At 38.7% G+C, this 19,377-nt stretch overlaps 1 protein-coding gene across 3 annotated transcripts; it reads left to right on the top strand.

Annotated features, from left to right (window-relative positions):
* Positions 1-936: 936 nt before the first annotated feature.
* stat4 (signal transducer and activator of transcription 4) lies at positions 937-18,096 on the top strand. 3 transcript variants are annotated; one of them, XM_051958548.1, is made up of 24 exons: positions 937-1,243; positions 1,416-1,544; positions 3,880-4,015; positions 7,480-7,578; positions 8,619-8,711; positions 8,804-8,882; positions 9,038-9,123; positions 9,293-9,444; positions 10,261-10,419; positions 11,304-11,396; positions 11,503-11,562; positions 11,673-11,693; positions 11,914-12,004; positions 12,157-12,201; positions 12,418-12,501; positions 12,586-12,684; positions 13,697-13,832; positions 14,048-14,100; positions 14,433-14,527; positions 15,018-15,154; positions 16,011-16,202; positions 16,310-16,355; positions 16,618-16,711; positions 17,464-18,096. In XM_051958548.1, exons 1-24 carry the CDS (start codon positions 1,134-1,136, stop codon positions 17,476-17,478), a joined length of 2,304 nt encoding a protein of 767 aa, XP_051814508.1. In that variant the 5' UTR covers positions 937-1,133; the 3' UTR covers positions 17,479-18,096. The 3 variants fall into 3 exon arrangements, with proteins under 3 accessions (XP_051814508.1, XP_051814507.1, XP_022045926.1); XM_051958547.1 differs by having other exon boundaries at positions 938-1,243; positions 11,911-12,004; XM_022190234.2 differs by having other exon boundaries at positions 939-1,243; positions 1,366-1,544; positions 11,911-12,004.
* The last annotated feature ends 1,281 nt before the right edge of the window (positions 18,097-19,377 follow it).

Raw genomic sequence — 19,377 nt, forward strand, 5'->3', positions numbered from 1 at the left:
ACGAAGCCGTCAGCCGGGCTATGGAGGCCGTGGTCGGGGAGCGAGGCGAGCACCCCGACCACGGCATCTAAACGAAGCCGTCAGCCGGGCTATGGAGGCCGTGGTCGGGGAGCGACGCGAGCACCCCGAGCCAAAAAACGTCCTGCAGTCTCTTGGCCTGACAAGCCGTGGGATTGGTAACTTTTCTGGAAGTTGCTGAGCCCTGATGCTCTCTCCTCCACAAGCAAAACAAATGTGCGCGCGGTTGCGTAGTGCGTAGCTCGCCCACCTCTGCATGGGGTTGCTTGCTGTGCGCGTAACCGTTGATTGACAGCATGACAAAGCTGAAGCTCGAACTTGATTGGTCGGCAGCAACCGGCGCTTTTTGGAATAACATGGGGGTCTATGAGAGGAAGGCGGAGCTCAGGAATAAATTTTCATATCGCGTTATACTAACTTTATATTATAGTATCGAACTAGACTAACACATTTAAGCTTTGTTAAAAAATGATACATAAATTGAAAACAAACGGAAACTCCGGACAGCAGCTTTAAGGTCTGAGGACTAAAGAGTGGGCTTTCTGTACCGTTTATCTCCTTCAAAATTGAATTATCCTCTAATTTAAACATGTGTGACTGGATTACTCAAATTTGAGAATTTACAGTTGTGTAGTTTGGATTAGTTTTACAGCATTTGAGCAGATGAGCTGCAGCAAGTGTGGAGGGATGAGCGGAGAGAGAGGAACAAAGAAAGAATGTAGAATTACATCAAAGACACTTTAAGACAGAGAAGAATTATTTACATGGAAATGGCTTCTAATTATGCAACTTCAATACATAGAGATCAGATATTTTAGGAGTTAAATCAACAACCAGAAAGGGACTTCAATCGGATACTTCATGATGTCACAATTTCTTTATATTTTTGATAAGTCATTTTGAAGTTTTATTTCTGCCAAAGAGAAATAAGACAGTAAGGATATATTCAGGGGATCTGGTAATTTCTCTAGTATCTCGCAACTGTCCAACATTTCTTGCTACATTTTTTTACCAGTCAGTCAGTGTTATGTGTGTCAAACCCAGTTGAAATGTGTGTGGTAGCTGGATGGAGGGGAGGGACTTCCTGAATACCTGAGCTCAGCCCCGCAGGGTAAATGAGGTCGCTTCCTGAACAGAGACATCGACTTGAAAACGAAAATCAAAGAGGGAAACAAGCGCACATGTCGAGTCAGACTGACGGGAAAGCAGCGCAGCAACATCTAAGGTAATAAAGATGAATTTAAAGAGCATCTACCGCTTGAAGAAATGAGATGAGGTTTATAATAAGTATGAGTAATTATAGATGGTAAATAAATGCTGCCTTGTCCTATTTTCCCCCATTTGAAGCACTCTTTGGTGACAACAGCTGTGTGTCCTGTGGCATCTGTACACTGCAGCATGAGCCAGTGGAAACAGATTCAGCAGCTGGAGATCAGACTCCTGGAGCATGTGGACTATCTGTATGATGACAACTTCCCTATGGACATCCGACAGGGGCTAGCCAGCTGGATCGAGTCTCAGGATTGGTGAGTCCAAACATCCAAAACTGAAAAGAAGAGTTTAAGAAAATTAAACTTAAAAAAAGGAAAATAATAAATCTTCATCACATTAAAGACAGCTGTTTTTTCAGGTTATAAGATCATTTCATCTAAATAATAGAAAGAAAAAGCATATTTTCTCACATGCTGTTAGTGGATTTGGTGTGTAGGCAGACATTTTAGAGAGAAAGAGACATGTCAAAGAATGGAAAAAATGAGTACATTTAGAACTGTCTGCGTTGACAGGAACTAGATGTGAAGAAAAAATGTTTGTCATAATTTTCGTGAACAGACCCTTTAAGTTCCAAAATAAAATATAAAAAAAACACGTCTTGAGTCTCAAACACTCTTCAGCAAAGCTATGTGAATGTTTTTTTGCAGTGGCATGCCAAGTGGGTAGATGTAGCAAATCACTTAAAGGACATTGTTTTGTGCCTAAATACATGTGTGGAAAACCATTTGTTGGCAAGAAAACTTCTGCAAGAGCTCCCCAAACTACAAGTCAAAGACCTAAAGCACACAAACTTCACCATTCACCTGGGTTTTATTTAGAATTGTATCACCAGGCCGGTGCTAGGGTTTAATTTGAAGCTACAGTAGTCATTCACAGTGGATCAAAACCATGATACTGCCTTCATAGGAAGTTCTTCTACATGGTAAATTGGTGTTTATTAGCTCACAGTTTTGGCTTTACTGCCAACACATCATTGTCATGGACCACTTTAATGCAGGCTTTTATTTTATTTTAAAAATGTCTGGCAGCTCAGCCAGACATGTTCAGTGAAATGGAGACAAAATGGGACTGAAAAATGTATCCTATTGCTGCTCTGTGTCTGCTGGATGTGAAAGCAGGAATTTTGCTGCTATACAAGGTGACATTATGCTGTTTGGTTTGGAGTGTGTTTTACTGCCACCACGCGTTCAAAAACTCAGTGTGCTGCTTTAAATATTTCAATATTTTTCCTGTACTTTCCAGTTTAATTAATGAAATATTGTCTTTGACTGTGTTGCCAGCACCACATTACAAAGGGGTGTATTTCTCCAAACACTTCATTTGTCCAAAATGCAGCAAAGTAACGCATTATATTTCCTAGATGAAATAATTATAAATACTAATAGAGTGTGACTGATATTTTCTTTTCAGGGCTGCAGATTACTATTAATCAGTCAGACCGATATTTGAAACAAATGTGCATTTGTTGCAAAAATGAAAATTTTGAATAACAGAAACTCCAACCCACACTTTGTTGAAATGTTTTTGTTCACTTATGTTTATACACACTATCATTCAAAAAATTGGGGTCACCCAGACAATGTCATGTTTTCCATGAAAACTCACACTTTTATTCATGCGCTAACATAATTGCACGAGGATTTTCTAATCATCAATTAGCCTTTCGACACCATTAGCTAATACAATGTAGCATTAGAACACAGGAGTGATGGTTGTTGGAAATGTTCCTCTGTACCCCTATGGAGATATTCCATTAACAATCAGCCATTTACAACTAGAATAATGTTTAACCACATTAACAATGTCTAGACTGTATTTCTCATTTATTAATGTTATCATCATTGAAACAAGCTGCTTTTCTTTCAAAATAAGGACATTTCTAAGTGACTCCAAACTTTTGACTGGTAGTATTTAATTAAATGAGAACTTTTTATTTGGCTGTTACTTGTGACGTGTAACCAATCAGACAGTGCTATGGGCAGGGCATTACTCAAGAGGACAGAGTGACTATAGACAGATAAAGGTCATGGCATTAGTCAAACTAACATAATTCTATGGTTTATCTGATCTCTAATCAGTTTTAAAAAATAAAGATACCATATATGGAAATGCTGAATATTGGATCTAATAATTGGCCAGATCGATAATTACGTAAATGATCCCTGGTTACTGATCAGCCACAGTAACTACTTTAATTTTGAGGCAGTGAATCCCACTGTCAATGTCACATTGAATCTGTGAATCAGGTCTGTACTTTGGGATGTGTGAGATCATATAAAGTTTAGTGTTAGATTGGTAATTGTTAATTACAGCATGTGGCAACGTATCTCGGGCAGTGTTATGCAAAATGTAGTGAATAGAGTAACTTAATACTTTCTAAAGAGAATAAATAAGTAATTTTTGGAAAAAGTAGCTAGTATGCCAGTGTTTTGAACTCCACTATACAGAATACTTTTTCATCAGTTCAGCTGTTAGGATTTACTAGATTGTGCAGAAGTACTACTTCAGGGTCTTTTTTAAACAAGCTATATATCAGCCACCTTCTTCATGCTGGGAATCTCCTTAACACTGGACTGCTGTGTGTTTCAGGGACACAGCGGTTAATGATGAGTCGATGGCTGCAGTGATGTTCACCAACCTGCTGTCCCAACTGGACAGGGTGCGATCGCAGGAGCAGAACTTCCTACAAAGACACAATATGAAAATTATACAGCAGCAGCTGCAGGTTAGTGTCCCTTCATGTCCTACTTATATCATATTAAGAACTCCCTCTTTGTTTCTTGTTGTTTCAAGCTCACACAAAGCTGCAGACCTGCCTTTGAAACTCTCTTTTCTTCACTTCCTAGTTTCTACAGCATTCTGTAGTCTTACTGTGCCACTTGGGGAAATCAGATACTCTTAGCCCAACAGCACTAAAAGCTGATTGTTCATCTTATTATTTCATACACTCATCCAGTACTCATCAAATGGCACAAACAATTTTAACTGTAAAAAAAGGAAAAAGAAGTTTATCTAGAAAGAACGTCAGCAAAGAGTAAACAAATGAAGTGTTGAAACATGCTGTACTGCACATGGTGTTTACATATCATTGCAAAGGAAAGGTGACGTTTCAGTCAGAGATATGAATGGGAAGGGACAAGGTGCAGGCATGTTTTTTTAAACTCCAGATCTATTACATGATTATACACCAAGGAATAAGGCTTTGGTTAAAAACACAACAACTGTTGCTGCACAAAGTCCTGACAGCACAGTGAATTAAAAGTAAATATAAGCTTTAAATTTTGGTTTTACAGTGGAGACTCCAAGTGTTTGTAATACTCTGATGAAGCAAACAAAAGCCCAACAGCAACACAGATAAACCTGTGTTAATGCCCAAAGACATGCAAAGATGTAATTCTTTCTATTTAAATCTGTGATAGTGCGTTACAGCATGTTAGCATCATAAAGAATAGAAAGCATATTATTATACTTCTGTTGCATAAATTGTTGTACACTTCCTGTGCACTTGCAGCCAAGTGCTCCCTGCAGAACAAAACGGATCAAAAAGGAAAGCTATGGGCTTCATAGTATCAAAAAAATTCAACCAAAGATCAACCATAGTGTCACCATGTATGACAGATGTGTCCACAATAAGGAGAAGTAACGTTGTGAAGTCTGTGTTGTGTGTGTGTGTGTGTGACTGTGCATGTGTACAGGAGGTGAGAGGGAAGTAAATATGATGCTCTCAAACTAAGAATCGCATTAAATGTGTAGTTGTGTTGTCTGCCTGTGGTCACTGAGAGCAGTTTTTTACTATTCTGTCTCAGATATCAATTGAAGTGAGTAAGCAAGTATAATCTTTTAGAGTTTCATGTGCAAGAAATCTGTCTATTCTTTCTCAAATGTATGCATTAATTGGTTATCAATACTCTTAAAAACTATTTATTGAGGTCATCTTGGGTGGATGTAGAATTCTGAGGAGCTCTACAGGATGTTTGGTTGAGGTCAGAGCAGCCTCGCGTCATAAGCCTCGACACATCTTTTATTCTGGAAAAGACATGTACCTTTGCAGAAATAACATACAAGGCTCACACCGCTGTTTCCTGTGTGTACGAATGTGCATGTTCTGTGTCAAAGTCAACACTTCTCAGAGGAAGCAGCTACTCCCGTGCAGCAGTCAGAGGTGTTAGTGGCTTGTTGTTGTTGCTGTGTTGTTATGTGCGGGTGAAATTTGTCTCATCGGTTCATAAAACACAAGAAGGATTTAAAACCTCTCTGAGAGTCACAGTCCAGTATAATCTTTCTTGGGGAAACCCCTTCTAGAGCTTTGACCTTCACTGATCTCAGTGAGAAATTTAAGACGATGTCAGCACAGTGTTGGTTTGATAGTGGTGAACAGTGATGCGTTTAAACACCTCCACAGTATGAGATAAGCATCAGTGATGTTTCCAGAAAACATTTCTGCCGAATATTGGGGCCCAACTAAAAAGAGAAGTGAACTTGTGATTCGCAAATGCTCGAAACACTAAACCAGACATTCTAATGCGTGCAAATTCATCATTGTTGCTGTCATGAAAGCGAGTGTAGGTGTGTTTGTGCATCTTCAGACATTAGTCTGGCGATGATGCTGACGAAAACTTAGTCACAGCGGAAGGCGACAGAAAACAAAAACTCCCTTTTCCCACTGCAACATTTTGTGTACTTTTCGATGTGGGCTTTTGAATGGGCTGCTGAACTGAACAGCGCAACCTTCTTTCAGAGAATCGAGCGGTGATGTGGAGGCAGAAGTGGGGCTGAGGGAAAGTTCGTGGCTTCACATCCTGCTCTCACTGTGGACTTTGTTGCTCTTTAAGCCTTCAATATCCTCCACCACATATTAGTGGTTATGCCACTTCATAAAAAATTTCTCTCGCAGACCTTAAACATGAAAAGTGTAACATTAGCCTTACGCTCTCTCAGCTGCTCCGTGTCAGTAGTCCTGTGATTGCCTGAAATCACCTGTTACAGGTTAGAAGAAGTCTGAAACGGACTCAAGAGGAGATGCAGACGTCTAATTTTTGCTTGAATTACAGTGCACTGAAGGGTTAAAATGCCATTATTTATTAGTATGCAATGCAAAATTATTCAGATTTTAATAACCCAAAGCCTTCTACATAATAAAAATGAGTTACACAGACTTAGGCATTTGACAGGAAGAGAAGGTCTAAAGAAGAGATGCTGTGGTTGCTTAATGGGAAATGGAAGATTCGGTATTTTTTTAGAATTTGACTCATGCTAAGGGTTAAGCTTCACGATTCAGTAGTGCTTCTATCTATCTTACAAGAGTGGAATTGTCTTAATAAATGGCTGGTGTATCCCTTTAACACAATCCACTACACTTAAAACAATCTGAATTATTATTTTTTTACATTTTATTGATGGAAAATTGTCATTATCCATGAGCAAAGGTGATGCTCCAAAGGTATCAATCGTTAAAGTGCACTGTATGTTTTAAAGAATGTTGCAGATTTTACATATCCTGCCTAGTTATGTAAAGTTCTGAGCTCAATTGTATATTCGTCGAGCTGTTTCTGAGCAGTTTTTGCGGTGTGTCAGGACAAACTGGGAGAGTGTCGCTGCCATAACATCACATTGTAACAAGATGATCAGTTCCTCACTTCACCTGTTTGTGGTTTTAATGCTGTGGCTGAGCAGTGAATAGACTGTTACTTTTAAAAGGAATCTCCCTTGAATTAGCTTATTTACGAGAAGCTGTAATTTACCTAATCATTATATTGTTTATGCAGCTACTTTGGTTATAAATGCGGATCACGCCTTTGAGATTTCTCCAAGATTCAAATAAACGTTATGGTTACAGGCTATGTCGTTGAGAGAACTGGCTGTCCTTCAAGGATCTGGTGATGTTATCAGTCCTTGTACTTTGGAGTCCGGTTAAACCTCATTCCATTGTGGCTGAATTAAACATTTCCAGTAAGCGTATGTCTCTGAGAAGGCAGATAGTGCCAGTTCTCTATGAATACCGTTTCTTTGTTAACAGGTACCTGTCTTTACTGACTGCCAAGATCAACATAAACTATGGAAGCTAAAGAACTTAACCCTGCTGTGTGGTTGTGTTTATGCTCCACATTTAAATGCAAACATTTGAATACTATCAGTGAGAAAGTATCTCTATTTTCTTTATGTATTTATTCAATCTATGACCCTCCTCAGCTGAAATACACAACCAACCCTGCCATCATGGCCAGAGTTATCTCCACTTGCCTCAGGGAAGAGCGTCGTATTCTCTCCAGCGCCTGCACGGAGGAACAGGTTTGTCACATTGTCTGTGTTGATGGGAAAGTCCCTGTGCTTCCTGAAATAAAGGTGCTGCTGGTAAATCAGGGCCACTACCAGGAAGACAGCACTGCATAATGTACACTTCCCATTACCATTTCACTTCATTCCCGAGAATCCAAGTTGGACTGCCAAACACTTTCAGTTCTTCTTTAACCACCCTTTAACTTTGATGTTTTACTTCAGTCTCAATGTTATTCTTCAATCTCACTTTCAGACAGCAACTTCAAACAAATACAGAGCCATAAAGCCATGGTACATTACTTGGCCAGCACTAAACAGTAGACAGACACGGTTAGCAGCAAAGTACTGAAGATAAGCAGCTAAAGAGACAGATATGTTCTCTAGGAGATAGTAAAGAACAAAGGAAGACATTTGCCAAGTGACAGCCATGTAAAAGTTTGTTATATCAACCTAAAGGATAGTATCCTTCTGAGAGTCAGCCCGTCTATTGCCCATGTAGACCATCTATAGTTTTCTCAACAGAATCTGCATGACAGCCCTTTAGCACTGATGTTTTTATTAGAATTTTATCACAGGGGTTTATTGTCCATAATGATCATATACATCCTTGATTATTAAAATATCTAAGACTTTATTGGACCCCCAAAAAGGTTGAAAACTACCAAAAAAGACAAGGAACTGCACAATACTTGCTTTCCTTGGTTTCATATATCAGTGTTGTTTTACAACTTCTGCTGCCACAAAGTGGCTTAAATATCTGTGATTGTATCTTTAAACCTAGTCTAAGTTTATGTTTTTTGGAGGAAAAACGGAGGCAGTCCGTCCAGCCAGAATGATCCCACTGATGGAGTTAACATTTTACATGTTCTTGTTGTACATCTAGGCTGAAGCTCCTTGGCATGTCATTAAGTTTGTTTGTTAGTAATGTAAGTCCTTTGTTAGATCAGAAGTGCTGAACATTCCATCTTAAAGCCTAGATTGCAGATTTAAACAGCAGTTATCTTTCAGAAAATAGATAATGAGACCAAAAACTGACTAAACATTTGTCAAAGGGTCCGCTGGAGAAATCGCTGCAGAATTCTGTGGCCTTTGAGAGGCAGAAGAACATGGACAACAGGGTTGGGATCATCAGGGGCAGTGTGCAGGTAAATAAAACACTCGTGTTTTAGGTTAGATCCAAACAAAGACAGCACTGCACTTTATAACTATTTTTATTATTATTTTTAAATGTTTGAAGTTGATGGACCAGGCCGTGAAATACATTGAGGACATGCAGGACGACTTTGATTTCCGCTACAAGACACTGCAGTCTCGAGGTGATTGCTGGTATAAATTGTGCTCACGAGCTGTAAAAAATGATTTCCTAGTTTATAAGTGTCATTTTGTACTAGCATGAAAAGGAAGTGCACAGCCTGCAACACACAACATAGTCCAACATATGTAATTATGGTTTTCTCTGTCTGTCTGTCAGAATCATCAGATAGGAACTCTGAAACCATGAAACAAGAAGTAACGAAACTACAGGAAATGCTGAACAGGCTTGACTTTAAAAGGAAGGTATGCGTTTCTATCAACATACAAAGCTCTGAGTCTTACAACATTGTGTTGAGATACAAAACTGGCAAAAATGCCAATACCTTGTGGCTATACATGTCGCAGTTATTGAACTGTACGAAATGAATGTCACAAACCATGATTTATTAACTGTCTTTCATTCTTGTAACAGGAGATTCTGTCAAAGATGGATGTTGTCATCAAAGAGATCGATGATCTGGTGACTTCTCAGCTCAACCCGGAGCTGCAGGACTGGAAGCGCAGGCAGCAGATCGCTGCCATTGGTGGCCCTCTGCTTACTGGCCTGGACCAGCTGCAGAGCTGGTAATGAGCTTCAACAAAAGTTTGAAATAATTACTTTGACACCCGTTTATTTCACAAACACACCATACACAGGGAACATGCGCACATACAGGTACAGTATATGCAGAAAATACAAATATTAAATTCCCACTTGGATATTTAAACAGTTAGTTACTCACACTGTGAAGTTGTCTAAGCTCCAGTAGTTCAGATTTCTATTTTTAGAATAGTTCAAATGTATCAGGTGTAATATGAAATATGCCAGTCATTGTGACACACTCACAAACAATACTGATTCTGCAGTTCACCTCTGCTCCATGATTTTAGCATCTTTTAGCTCATTTTGTTGCTTTTATGACACGACATGGGCAGAAATATGAATGAATGTTGCCTTAAAGTCCTTCTGCAGTCGATCATTTAACCCCTAAAAACTCATCTGTGTGTCAAAATTATATATTTGTAAGTATATTCCACTAGAAGAATCCCATCATGTTTTACTCTATATTGTTACTTCAATTAAAATGTTTGCATTCATGAAGTCTGTCTGTTCACCTGCCACTGGAATCGGTATTGTGCATGTTAGAACAGTTTTCACTAATGGGGAACACAAACAAAAAAAAACATTTTTCAATCCAACAACTCAAGTACATCAGCCTCATTTCCAAACATATTTTCCTTCAGAGCTGTTTCAAGCTGTGCTCCTGTTGTCGTTACATCCAGTCATTTCCAGTGTGGATTCTTCCTGACATCACCTATGTAAATATCAAATTATCTGAAGACCGTTTACTTGAAATGAGCATAAAGTCTCTGTTCCCTTCGTCTCACCCCTCTCCTCAGGTTCACTCTGACAGCACAGAGTCTCTTCCAGATCAAGCGTCAACTGGACAAACTGGGGGAGCTGGTAGTAAAGGTCACCTATGAGAGCGACCCAATACCGCTGCAGAAACCTCAGATGGAAGAACGAGTTAAATTCCTCATCTACCACCTCATCAAGAGGTACTAACACAACCAACACCACACAGTGCAATGTAGCACAGTAATTATACAACGACACACACTGCATTACTGTCACTGTGCAGGATTATGACTTCTCAGGTGTTTTCTGTTTCTAAGAAGTCATTTTCTGGGAATTGGAAAGAGTTTTTATTAACCCTCCTGATGGCTTCATTTACAGGTACCAAAAAATATTGGTTTCTTGTCTGAAAAAAAATCCAAAAATTCAGGAAAAAAATTCCCCAAATTTCTAAAAATTTGCAAAACCTTCAGGAAGAAAATTCCAGTGATTCCTTAAAAAATGTATTTAAAAAAAAAAGTTCCTCAAATTTGGCAAGAAAATTCTCATAAATATTTCCGAAAAATGAGTAAAAATCTTCCAAAAAAAATCCTAAAAATATCTAATGTGATTACATATATATCAGTAAAACTTCTAATACTTTCTTTAAGAATATTCTTGTAAAAATCTACCAAAATCCAGCGAATTTTGCTGGATTTTGGTTGATTTTTATGTGAATGTTCTTTAACATATTTAACATTTCTTTTTTTCCACTAAAAAATGTTTCAAACTTTAAAAGGCCCATTTTGACCCGCAGGACAACAGGAGGGTTAAATAATCCGTTTTCAAGTTTTATTTTATAGTTTTGAATCTATGCAGCACGAGCTTTTATCCTGTCTATAAGGATATGCAGACATTTGACACGTGTTAACGAGTAATGACGATCGACTTCCTCACTACCTGCAGTACCGTTCACACGTTACACAATACAGAAAAGTGAAAAATATGCAATGAACATGACCAGCTGTGATTTTGAGTGTTCCCTCACAGGCAAGAGCTGTCAAGCGAAATTAACATGCAAATTATATGAGGTGTGGTTTGTTCTCAGTTCATTTGTGGTGGAGAAGCAGCCATGCATGCCCACTCATCCTCAGAAACCCCTCATCATCAAGACTGGAGTGCAGTTCACAACCAAAGTCAGGTAGCATCATGTCATATGATATTATTTCCTGATTTGTAGCAAAAAAAATAAAAATAGTAGCAGTCATTACAAATTACATAGTTTATCTCTTTCTGATTTCTCACAGACTCTTGGTTAAACTTCCAGAAGTGGATTATCAGCTGAAAGTGAAGACAACTTTTGACAAGTATAATCTTTATTCTTTCAGAAATAAATCTATTTATTACACTATCTGTTTGCAACACTGTCTGAGCAGTGACATTCCTATAATAAGTGTGTTTCTGTGTGTCTCTACAGGGACCTCCCTCCTGGCAGAGTGTGAGTACAAACAACCTCAGTACAGAATGTTTCACTGCTATTTAATTTTGAAAAAGAACAGTAAACTGCGCCAGGTTACAGAGATGTTTTTTACTTTTAATGCTGCACACAGTTTTGCCAACAATGTGCAACATCACCTAATGATTTTCTTTCAAAATGACAGCGGATTATAAGGAAATGTTCGATTAAACTTGCTTTTTTGGGGTTTTTTCCTCAGAAGTCGTCAGTTTTTCATCCTGACCAACAACACTAAAGTCATGGATATTGAGGACTACTCTAATGGCTGCCTCTCAGTGGAGTTCAGACACCTGGTAAGACAACATTCACTGTCTGCTTTCATTTTCTCTTAAAAATATTAACTAGTTAACGTTAACTGCCTTTTTTTTAGTTATGTTATGAAATCTGAACCAGCTGTTTGGTTCTTATGTTTAAACAAAACTGACAGTGACTTTGTGTCTTACAGCAGCTGAAAGAGAAGAAATATATCAACGGCACAAAGGGGAGTGAGGTAAGAAATGTAGAGGACTGTTAATGTAGCAGCAAAGAGCTTTCTTAGTGCTGAATCTCTACACTACTGTAATGCTCATTTGTGCATCATTTTAAAAAGATTGTCTGTGTCATTGCAATTATTATCTGAACATCATAGTAATGTTAATAACTCGGCACAAACAGAAGATGAGCTCTGAAACTGTCTGGTGTTTATGGTGTTGTGTGTATTTGTCAGGGCCTGCTCTCTGTGACAGAAGAACTTCACTCTCTCAGTTTTGAGGCGTGCTTCACGGTGCAGGGCCTCACCATCGATCTGGAGGTCAGCAGTGCAGGTTTTATTCATCCACTCTTTGAATGTCTCTGTTGCTGCTGTTCACTTACAGCTTGTGTGACTTTTTTCCAGACATGCTCCCTGCCACTAGTGGTGATCTCTAATGTGAGCCAGCTGCCTGGAGGATGGGCCTCCGTCATGTGGTACAACCTCCTGACTGATGAACCAAGGGTGAGCATCACACCTAGACAAGAAGCATTTAAAAAATGCTGTTAAAATTTTAAATGCCACATACCCTCATTTACAGTTTGATTGGTATGACTGGCCAAAACGATCCCCATGAGCATATATGTGGTGTGAATGTCTAAGATTTCAGTCATCTAAAGCAAAGCTACACCATCAGTGAGGTACAGAGCATGAATTTGTTTAAGAGTTTTGATAATTCGGTCAGTTGTGGGTCAGCCTGACTCTCTGGATGTAGACTTTTGTAGAAGCCTGCCCTTTTAGACACGTTTTACACAGCTTTCTCCAAACCCTGCAATAACTTCATGTCACCATTTTACAAATTCTCTCCAAAAGAGGAAACAACAAACTCAGAGCAGAAACCACACAATGACAATCACAAGTTTTGCTAAAGACTTGCATTATACACAACTTTTTTGGTGAATCATCCATTTTAATGACAGATATGACCTCCCTGCATGCAAATGTTCCATTAAAACAACTACTCTGATGATTTTTTCAGGGGCACCCTGAGTGTAGCATCGCCCAAGACAAATGTGATTTGTGTAAATACAAAAACCACCAGAACATTTTCTCCTCTAGAGCAAATTTGTCAAGAGGTGCTTTAGAGATAGGTTGGCTATGTGAGATCAGTTGTAGGTTGAAAGAGAGATGATTTTGATTAGTGCAAGGGCACTTGTCCAAAATCATAGGATAGAAAAGTAGAGGACAGAAATTTTCAAATTGCAACTTGCAAAACATTAATGTTCAATCAAGGTCTTCAAATAAAATCTTTTAAAAGTGAAGAGCTGTCTCTTTTGAACCTGTTCTGAATGTCTTGGAATAGATGACTGTAGTCGTCCTTTAAACGACTTTTCAACAATGTGAATACAGTCTTATAAAATGGTAGTTAACTTGAGCCTTATGAAGGCTGTGCTTTACAGTTTTTCAAAACTGAGAATCGTTTATTCAACGTTATGTTCATTTTCCATGTTACATAACTTCCATTATTCTTTCATAGAACTTGGCGTTCTTTGGGAACCCACCTCGGGCCAACTGGAGCCAGCTCTCTGAAGTCCTCAGCTGGCAGTTCTCCACTTTTGCTGGTCGAGGTCTCAACAAAGAGCAGCTCACAATGCTGGGAGAAAAGCTTTTTGGTGTGTTTCTCACTTTCTTTTAGAACTGCGCAGTGGAATCAGATTTTAAAATAAAGGATGCGTAGGATGATAAAGACTTTTCTGGTGTAGCTTTAAAGTGCTTCTTTAACCTGGACATGAACTTGTTGTTCGGACCACATAGGTACATACTGATTTATGATGAGTTCAAAGCACTTTAACTTCTAGCAGCTCTGACTTTCTGTATGTTTCTGTAGGTCAGCATGCCTCCTGCAGCGACTATCAAGTGTCCTGGTCCAAGTTTTCTAAGGTAAGAGTTACTATGGCCACACGCTGCACCATGTGGTATGACAGTCAGTGTGATTCAGCCATCTAGTGGCCACCAATGTGCACATTAGAAGAGAGGAACTTCAACAGTTTGAGTCCTGATGAAATGTGGTGAAAATATCAAAGCTTATTCAGTGTCTTCAAATAAAATACTGACACTTTTTTAAAAAATGCACCATTGACTCTCTTCTGATCATCGTATTCTGTACCTCTTGCTGTGCTCTTGATCCTGATCATATATTCATATTTTTACTGCTCTTCATATCAGAGTTAAATATAAAACCAATTCATTGTATGTCATTTAACATTTTCAAGGAGAACATTCCAGGGAAGCCTTTCAGTTTCTGGATGTGGCTGGATTCAATCCTGGAGCTCATCAAAAAGCACTTGCTGCCAGTGTGGAATGAGAAGTAGGCCACTCATTTGTTATGTCTCACCTCCATCACCTCCTCCACCCTTAACTGTCCCAATAAATCTCTGCTTTGCAGTAAAACTGCGACTTTTAGGATGTTACTAAGAAATCACTGGATAAATGTATTCTGTTTTGTGGCAATTGAATAACACTTATGTACCTGAGCAAGGCTTGGATCAGATGTTTAAATCGTTGTAGTGTGAAGTTAAAGCCACCTTTCCCCGAAAAATCTAGTACAGCTGTTGAAATGCTGATTTGAAGTTGCACCTTCCAGTAATTTCTATTATTTTTCCTGCATTGTTTTTTTTTTTTTTTGTTATACAGGATTGTTAAGGAAAAGGCAAAAACCAAGCAACACAGCCTAAAAACAAATTAGACAAGAGATGTTGCTGATAAAATGTAAATAGAATCAGGAAAAAGACATCCATAGAATAAAAATTTCATCTTCTTTTCTCTTCCTCCCTCTTTCACCACCACCATCCATGCAGCTATATCATGGGTTTTGTGAGCAAAGAGATGGAGCGTGCCTTGCTCAAGGACAGAGAGGCAGGCACCTTCCTCTTACGCTTCAGTGAGAGCCACCTCGGAGGAATCACCTTCACCTGGGTGGAGTACAGTGAAAATGGTGAGGCCTCTTTCAAATATGCCATTTCTACCAGACAATTGATTGAATTGATTTGTTGCTCCGCCAAAGAACATGGTTGAGTTGTATGACTATCGACGTTGGTTTGTCTGTCCGTCTGTTAACAACATTACTCAAAACGGATTAACGGATTTGGATGAAATTTTCAGAGAAGGTCAGAAATGACACAAGGACCAACTGATTAGATTTTGGCAGTGATGCTGTTTCTAGTCTGGATCCACAGATTTGTTAAATATTTCTGTATCATTGCGAGATAGTGGCACAGGGTCATTGTAACCATGGCAACAAGTGAACACTATGTCTGCTAACGATCACATGATTGTGATCCTACTACAAAATTGACTGCTGCGGACTGAGCGATTGATTAAATTGTTTGGGTGTTTCCAAGTCCCATCAATTCCCATTGCCCGCTACATATTTAGGTCACGTGATTCAGTATCCGTACATAATGCACACATGCATAACACAGACCTGTACTCAGTGCAAGGTCCTTTTGTTTGTGGGTACATCTATATTAAATAGCCACATTCTATGTTGCTGTGATTTCTTATCCTCAGTAAATAATAAACAAATGCTGCATAATTTTTATTTTTTTTTTTACAAAAAGCTGCATTTCTGACAATGCCATATGGGGGAATGAACAACCTTGGCAGAGTACAGTGCTCTCTGAGTATTTTTCTTGTTCATCTTGTAGCCACTTAGTAGTGAAATTTTATGAAAAACAGCGTATTTTTGCCTCAAAAGGTGTATTTTTACCTACAATTTGCTCCATTTAAGTATTCTCAGTGGGTTTCTGAATGTGATCTGTTGCTTCGCTAACAAAGACTTTTTACAACAGGTGATGCGAAGTTCAACTCTGTGGAGCCGTACACCAAGAACCGGCTCAGCGCTTTGCCGTTTGCAGACATCATACGAGACTACAAAGTCATCTCAGACGGGGTCATACCAGAAAACCCACTCAAATTCCTCTACCCCAACATCCCCAAAGACGAGGCCTTCGGACGGCTTTACAACAGTCAGCCCAGCAAATGCAAGAGAACAAATCTGTTTATTTATTTAGTGTTTATACTTTTTTAGTGGGTGACTAGAATGTAGACAACAGCACTAATCTATCTCATATGTCTGTTAATCTTCCAGTTTATCCATACATATCATCTACCTTGATCCCCATCTCAGAACTGCGGTGAGTTCTTCATACTGCTTCTCTTATTTAGCCTACTCCATACGAACATAAATCTTATTTATAAAATATTAATTATGTATTTTATCTTGACATTAAATTATTGCATCAAATCTAGATAATAAATGTAAACAAGACTCATTGCTTGTGATGTTTGAGTACAACAAGAGGGAATTTAAATACATTGGAAAATCTTACATGATATTTAAAAATGATTTCAATGGCTTGTTATTGATATTTTATTATCTTTCATCAACTATTTCAGCCCAAATGCCAGCACCACACCACCTTCTTGTCAGTCTCCTCAGCCTCCAATGACTCCTGGAGAGTTTGACATGCTGTGCTTCGACCTTGGTGATGTAAGTTTGCATGAGGGTGATGGACCCTCAAATATTCTCAAATATTCTGTATTTTTATTATTGTGAATGAATCCACTGAACAGCCGAAAACAATGACTTGATCGTACTAACAAACATTTAATGTGTATCTAGAGGTTGGTATATATCTGACAAATAAACCATGAACTCCAGCTTGAGTAATGTTTTTTTTTTCAAACAATCTAAACTGCTATAAATCTTAACTACTGAGAGACAGTTATATATTAAAGGGGAACTTCGTTTTTTTTTTTAACCTGGGGTCTGTTTTCATATGTCTTTTCATACATGTGAGTGATGGAGAAATGCATTTTCGACATAGCTCCAGTATTTAGCCAGGCAGGCAGCTTAGCAGCTCAGCTAGCAGCTCAGCTAGCGAAAAGTATGGGGCAACTTGCAGCCCCGCGTCAAAGTCCCCCCTAACATGCTTTTTTCCCCACACTGACCGGCTCGGATAGTCTCAACGAGTGTTGCCCCATACTTTTCGCTAGCTGAGCTGCTAGCTGAGCTGCTAAGCTGCCTGCCTGGCTAAATACTGGAGCTATGTCGAAAATTCATTTCTCCATCACTCACATGTATGAAATGACATATGAAAACAGACCCCAGGTTGAAAAAAAACGAAGTTCCCCTTTAATGTTTATTGGCTTTTCATGGGCTTTATTGTCAATAGCCAGAATGTTTTGGGGGTCTTTTTTGGTGGCTACACTTCTTATGTCGTTTTCCTTTTTGTTTTACAGATGAACTCTCCATAATCAGAGTGAAGTGAGATGAAACGCCCAACATTTTGATCAGAATTTCTCTGACAGTGTCCTCCCACAGACCTGACTTCATGCAGGCTCCATTCAATGTTAATATCATGATTATCATAAATCAGAGTCAAGTGTGTTTACTTGGTAATACAGGGGATTCATTCACCGTACTGTTGTTTTATGTTTTTTTATATATTCACAAGTGTGCTTGAAAGAGATGTTTCAATTGTCAGTCTGTTAATCTGTGATGACCTTATTTTGAATCATTTTGTAGTTTAGCTATTGACTGATTTTCCCTCTAAGGTCAAGACTGTAAATAAGACAAACTTTGATTGTAATCCACCATATTGATTGTAGTTAGATACTTTATGTCTACACCAGTTGTACCACTGTATCTTTTACTGAACTGGAAACAACTGAAATTGCATTGTTACACAATCTTCTGATCCAACATGATACAAACTGTACACTCTTACGTATTTGCATAACTACTTATCAGTCAGAATTCAAAGCTAGCTCATCTGCCACCTACTGGCCATCAGTGTGTACAGACAATTCGGCAGAGGTTAGTGCTTTTATTTTGGAAGAATCCTGAAGTAAAATGCCTGAATTTAACTACAACTTGATGCAAAAGACCTGAGCATTTGTCGAGAATCACGTGTTTCTCGGTGACTCACGCGTGGGCGTCCTGTGTTCAACTCACTGTTGTTGAGTGGGAAAGTCCACAGTGTGGTGGAAGAAGTCTCCTCAACACATTTAAGACTTCCCATTCAGGTACAGGAGATAAAACATTCATGTAGTACGAGCCAAGCACACAGCTTCAGAAGCATGTTGTAGATCATTTACTGCTGACTAGTAATACTAATGGAGTGATAATCTGTAACAACCTTAATATTGCATATTACAAACACACACACACACACACACACACATACACACACATACTCTTTTAGACATGCAGGAAGATACAGGGGGATATTCTTGAATACGGGTCAATGTTGTAGCAAAGCAGATTGCAGACCTGAATGTGATATTATTTGTTCCAGTTCTTGACAAAGAAGGTGAAATATACACTACTGTTCAAAAGTTTGGGGTTACCCAGACAATTTTATGTTTTCTATGAAAATTCACACTTTTATTCATGTGCTAACATAATTGCACAAGGGTTTTCTAATCAATTAGAATTCAATCCCATTAGCTAACACGATGTAGCATTAGAACACAGGAGTGATGGTTGCTGGAAATGTTCCTCTGTACCCCTATGGAGATATTCCATTAAAAATCAGTCATTTCCAGCTAGAATAGTCATTTACCACATTAACAATGTCTAGACTGGATTTCTGATTGTCATCTTCACTGAAAAACACTTCTTTTTAAAAAAAGGACATTTGTAAGTGACCCCAAACTTTTGAATGGTAGTGCATATTCAGTTCTCCAGCAGTAGTTTGTGTTGTCTTGCCAGATCTTGTGTAAGGACAAAGCATAGCAAGGGAACGCAAAAATATAGTGAAGGAACACAAAACTCATGTGGGGGAATGCAAAGATAGTCCTCCAAAAAAATCCTGCTGTTAACTTTATGCGTCTCTGTATGTTTCTGACCACAGTCTGGCCCCTGTCATTATTACTGTTAGCTCTCCTTTTATCAGCTAGGGGATAATTTGTCTTCTGCAGAGAAAAACACCATTAATGAGAGCTGAGATGAAGCAGCAATGAGCTCGAAGAGGTGACAGCAAAACAAAGAAACAACAACTGTAGAGCTACAGAGCTTTTCACATTATGTACACTACTCACCATAAGTTATGGATATTGTTATTCACATAAGTGTTTTTCATGTTTGGTCTGAATTTGAATGAAATAAGTAATAGTTCCCTTTGATATTACTATTAATGAATGAGAAGAAGC

Source organism: Acanthochromis polyacanthus, chromosome 14 (genome assembly GCF_021347895.1).
Source record: "Acanthochromis polyacanthus isolate Apoly-LR-REF ecotype Palm Island chromosome 14, KAUST_Apoly_ChrSc, whole genome shotgun sequence".
Lineage (NCBI taxonomy): Eukaryota > Metazoa > Chordata > Actinopteri > Pomacentridae > Acanthochromis > Acanthochromis polyacanthus.

Excerpts from the sequence above, each read along its gene's own strand:
- stat4 (XM_051958547.1), top strand. The coding sequence starts at position 1,134 with ATGAGGTCGCTTCCTGAACAGAGACATCGACTTGAAAACGAAAATCAA. Across the intron at positions 11,563-11,672 it reads GTGAAGACAACTTTTGACAA|GGACCTCCCTCCTGGCAGAG; the intron begins GTATAATCTTTA and ends GTGTCTCTACAG. Across the intron at positions 12,005-12,156 it reads CAGTGGAGTTCAGACACCTG|CAGCTGAAAGAGAAGAAATA; the intron begins GTAAGACAACAT and ends TGTGTCTTACAG.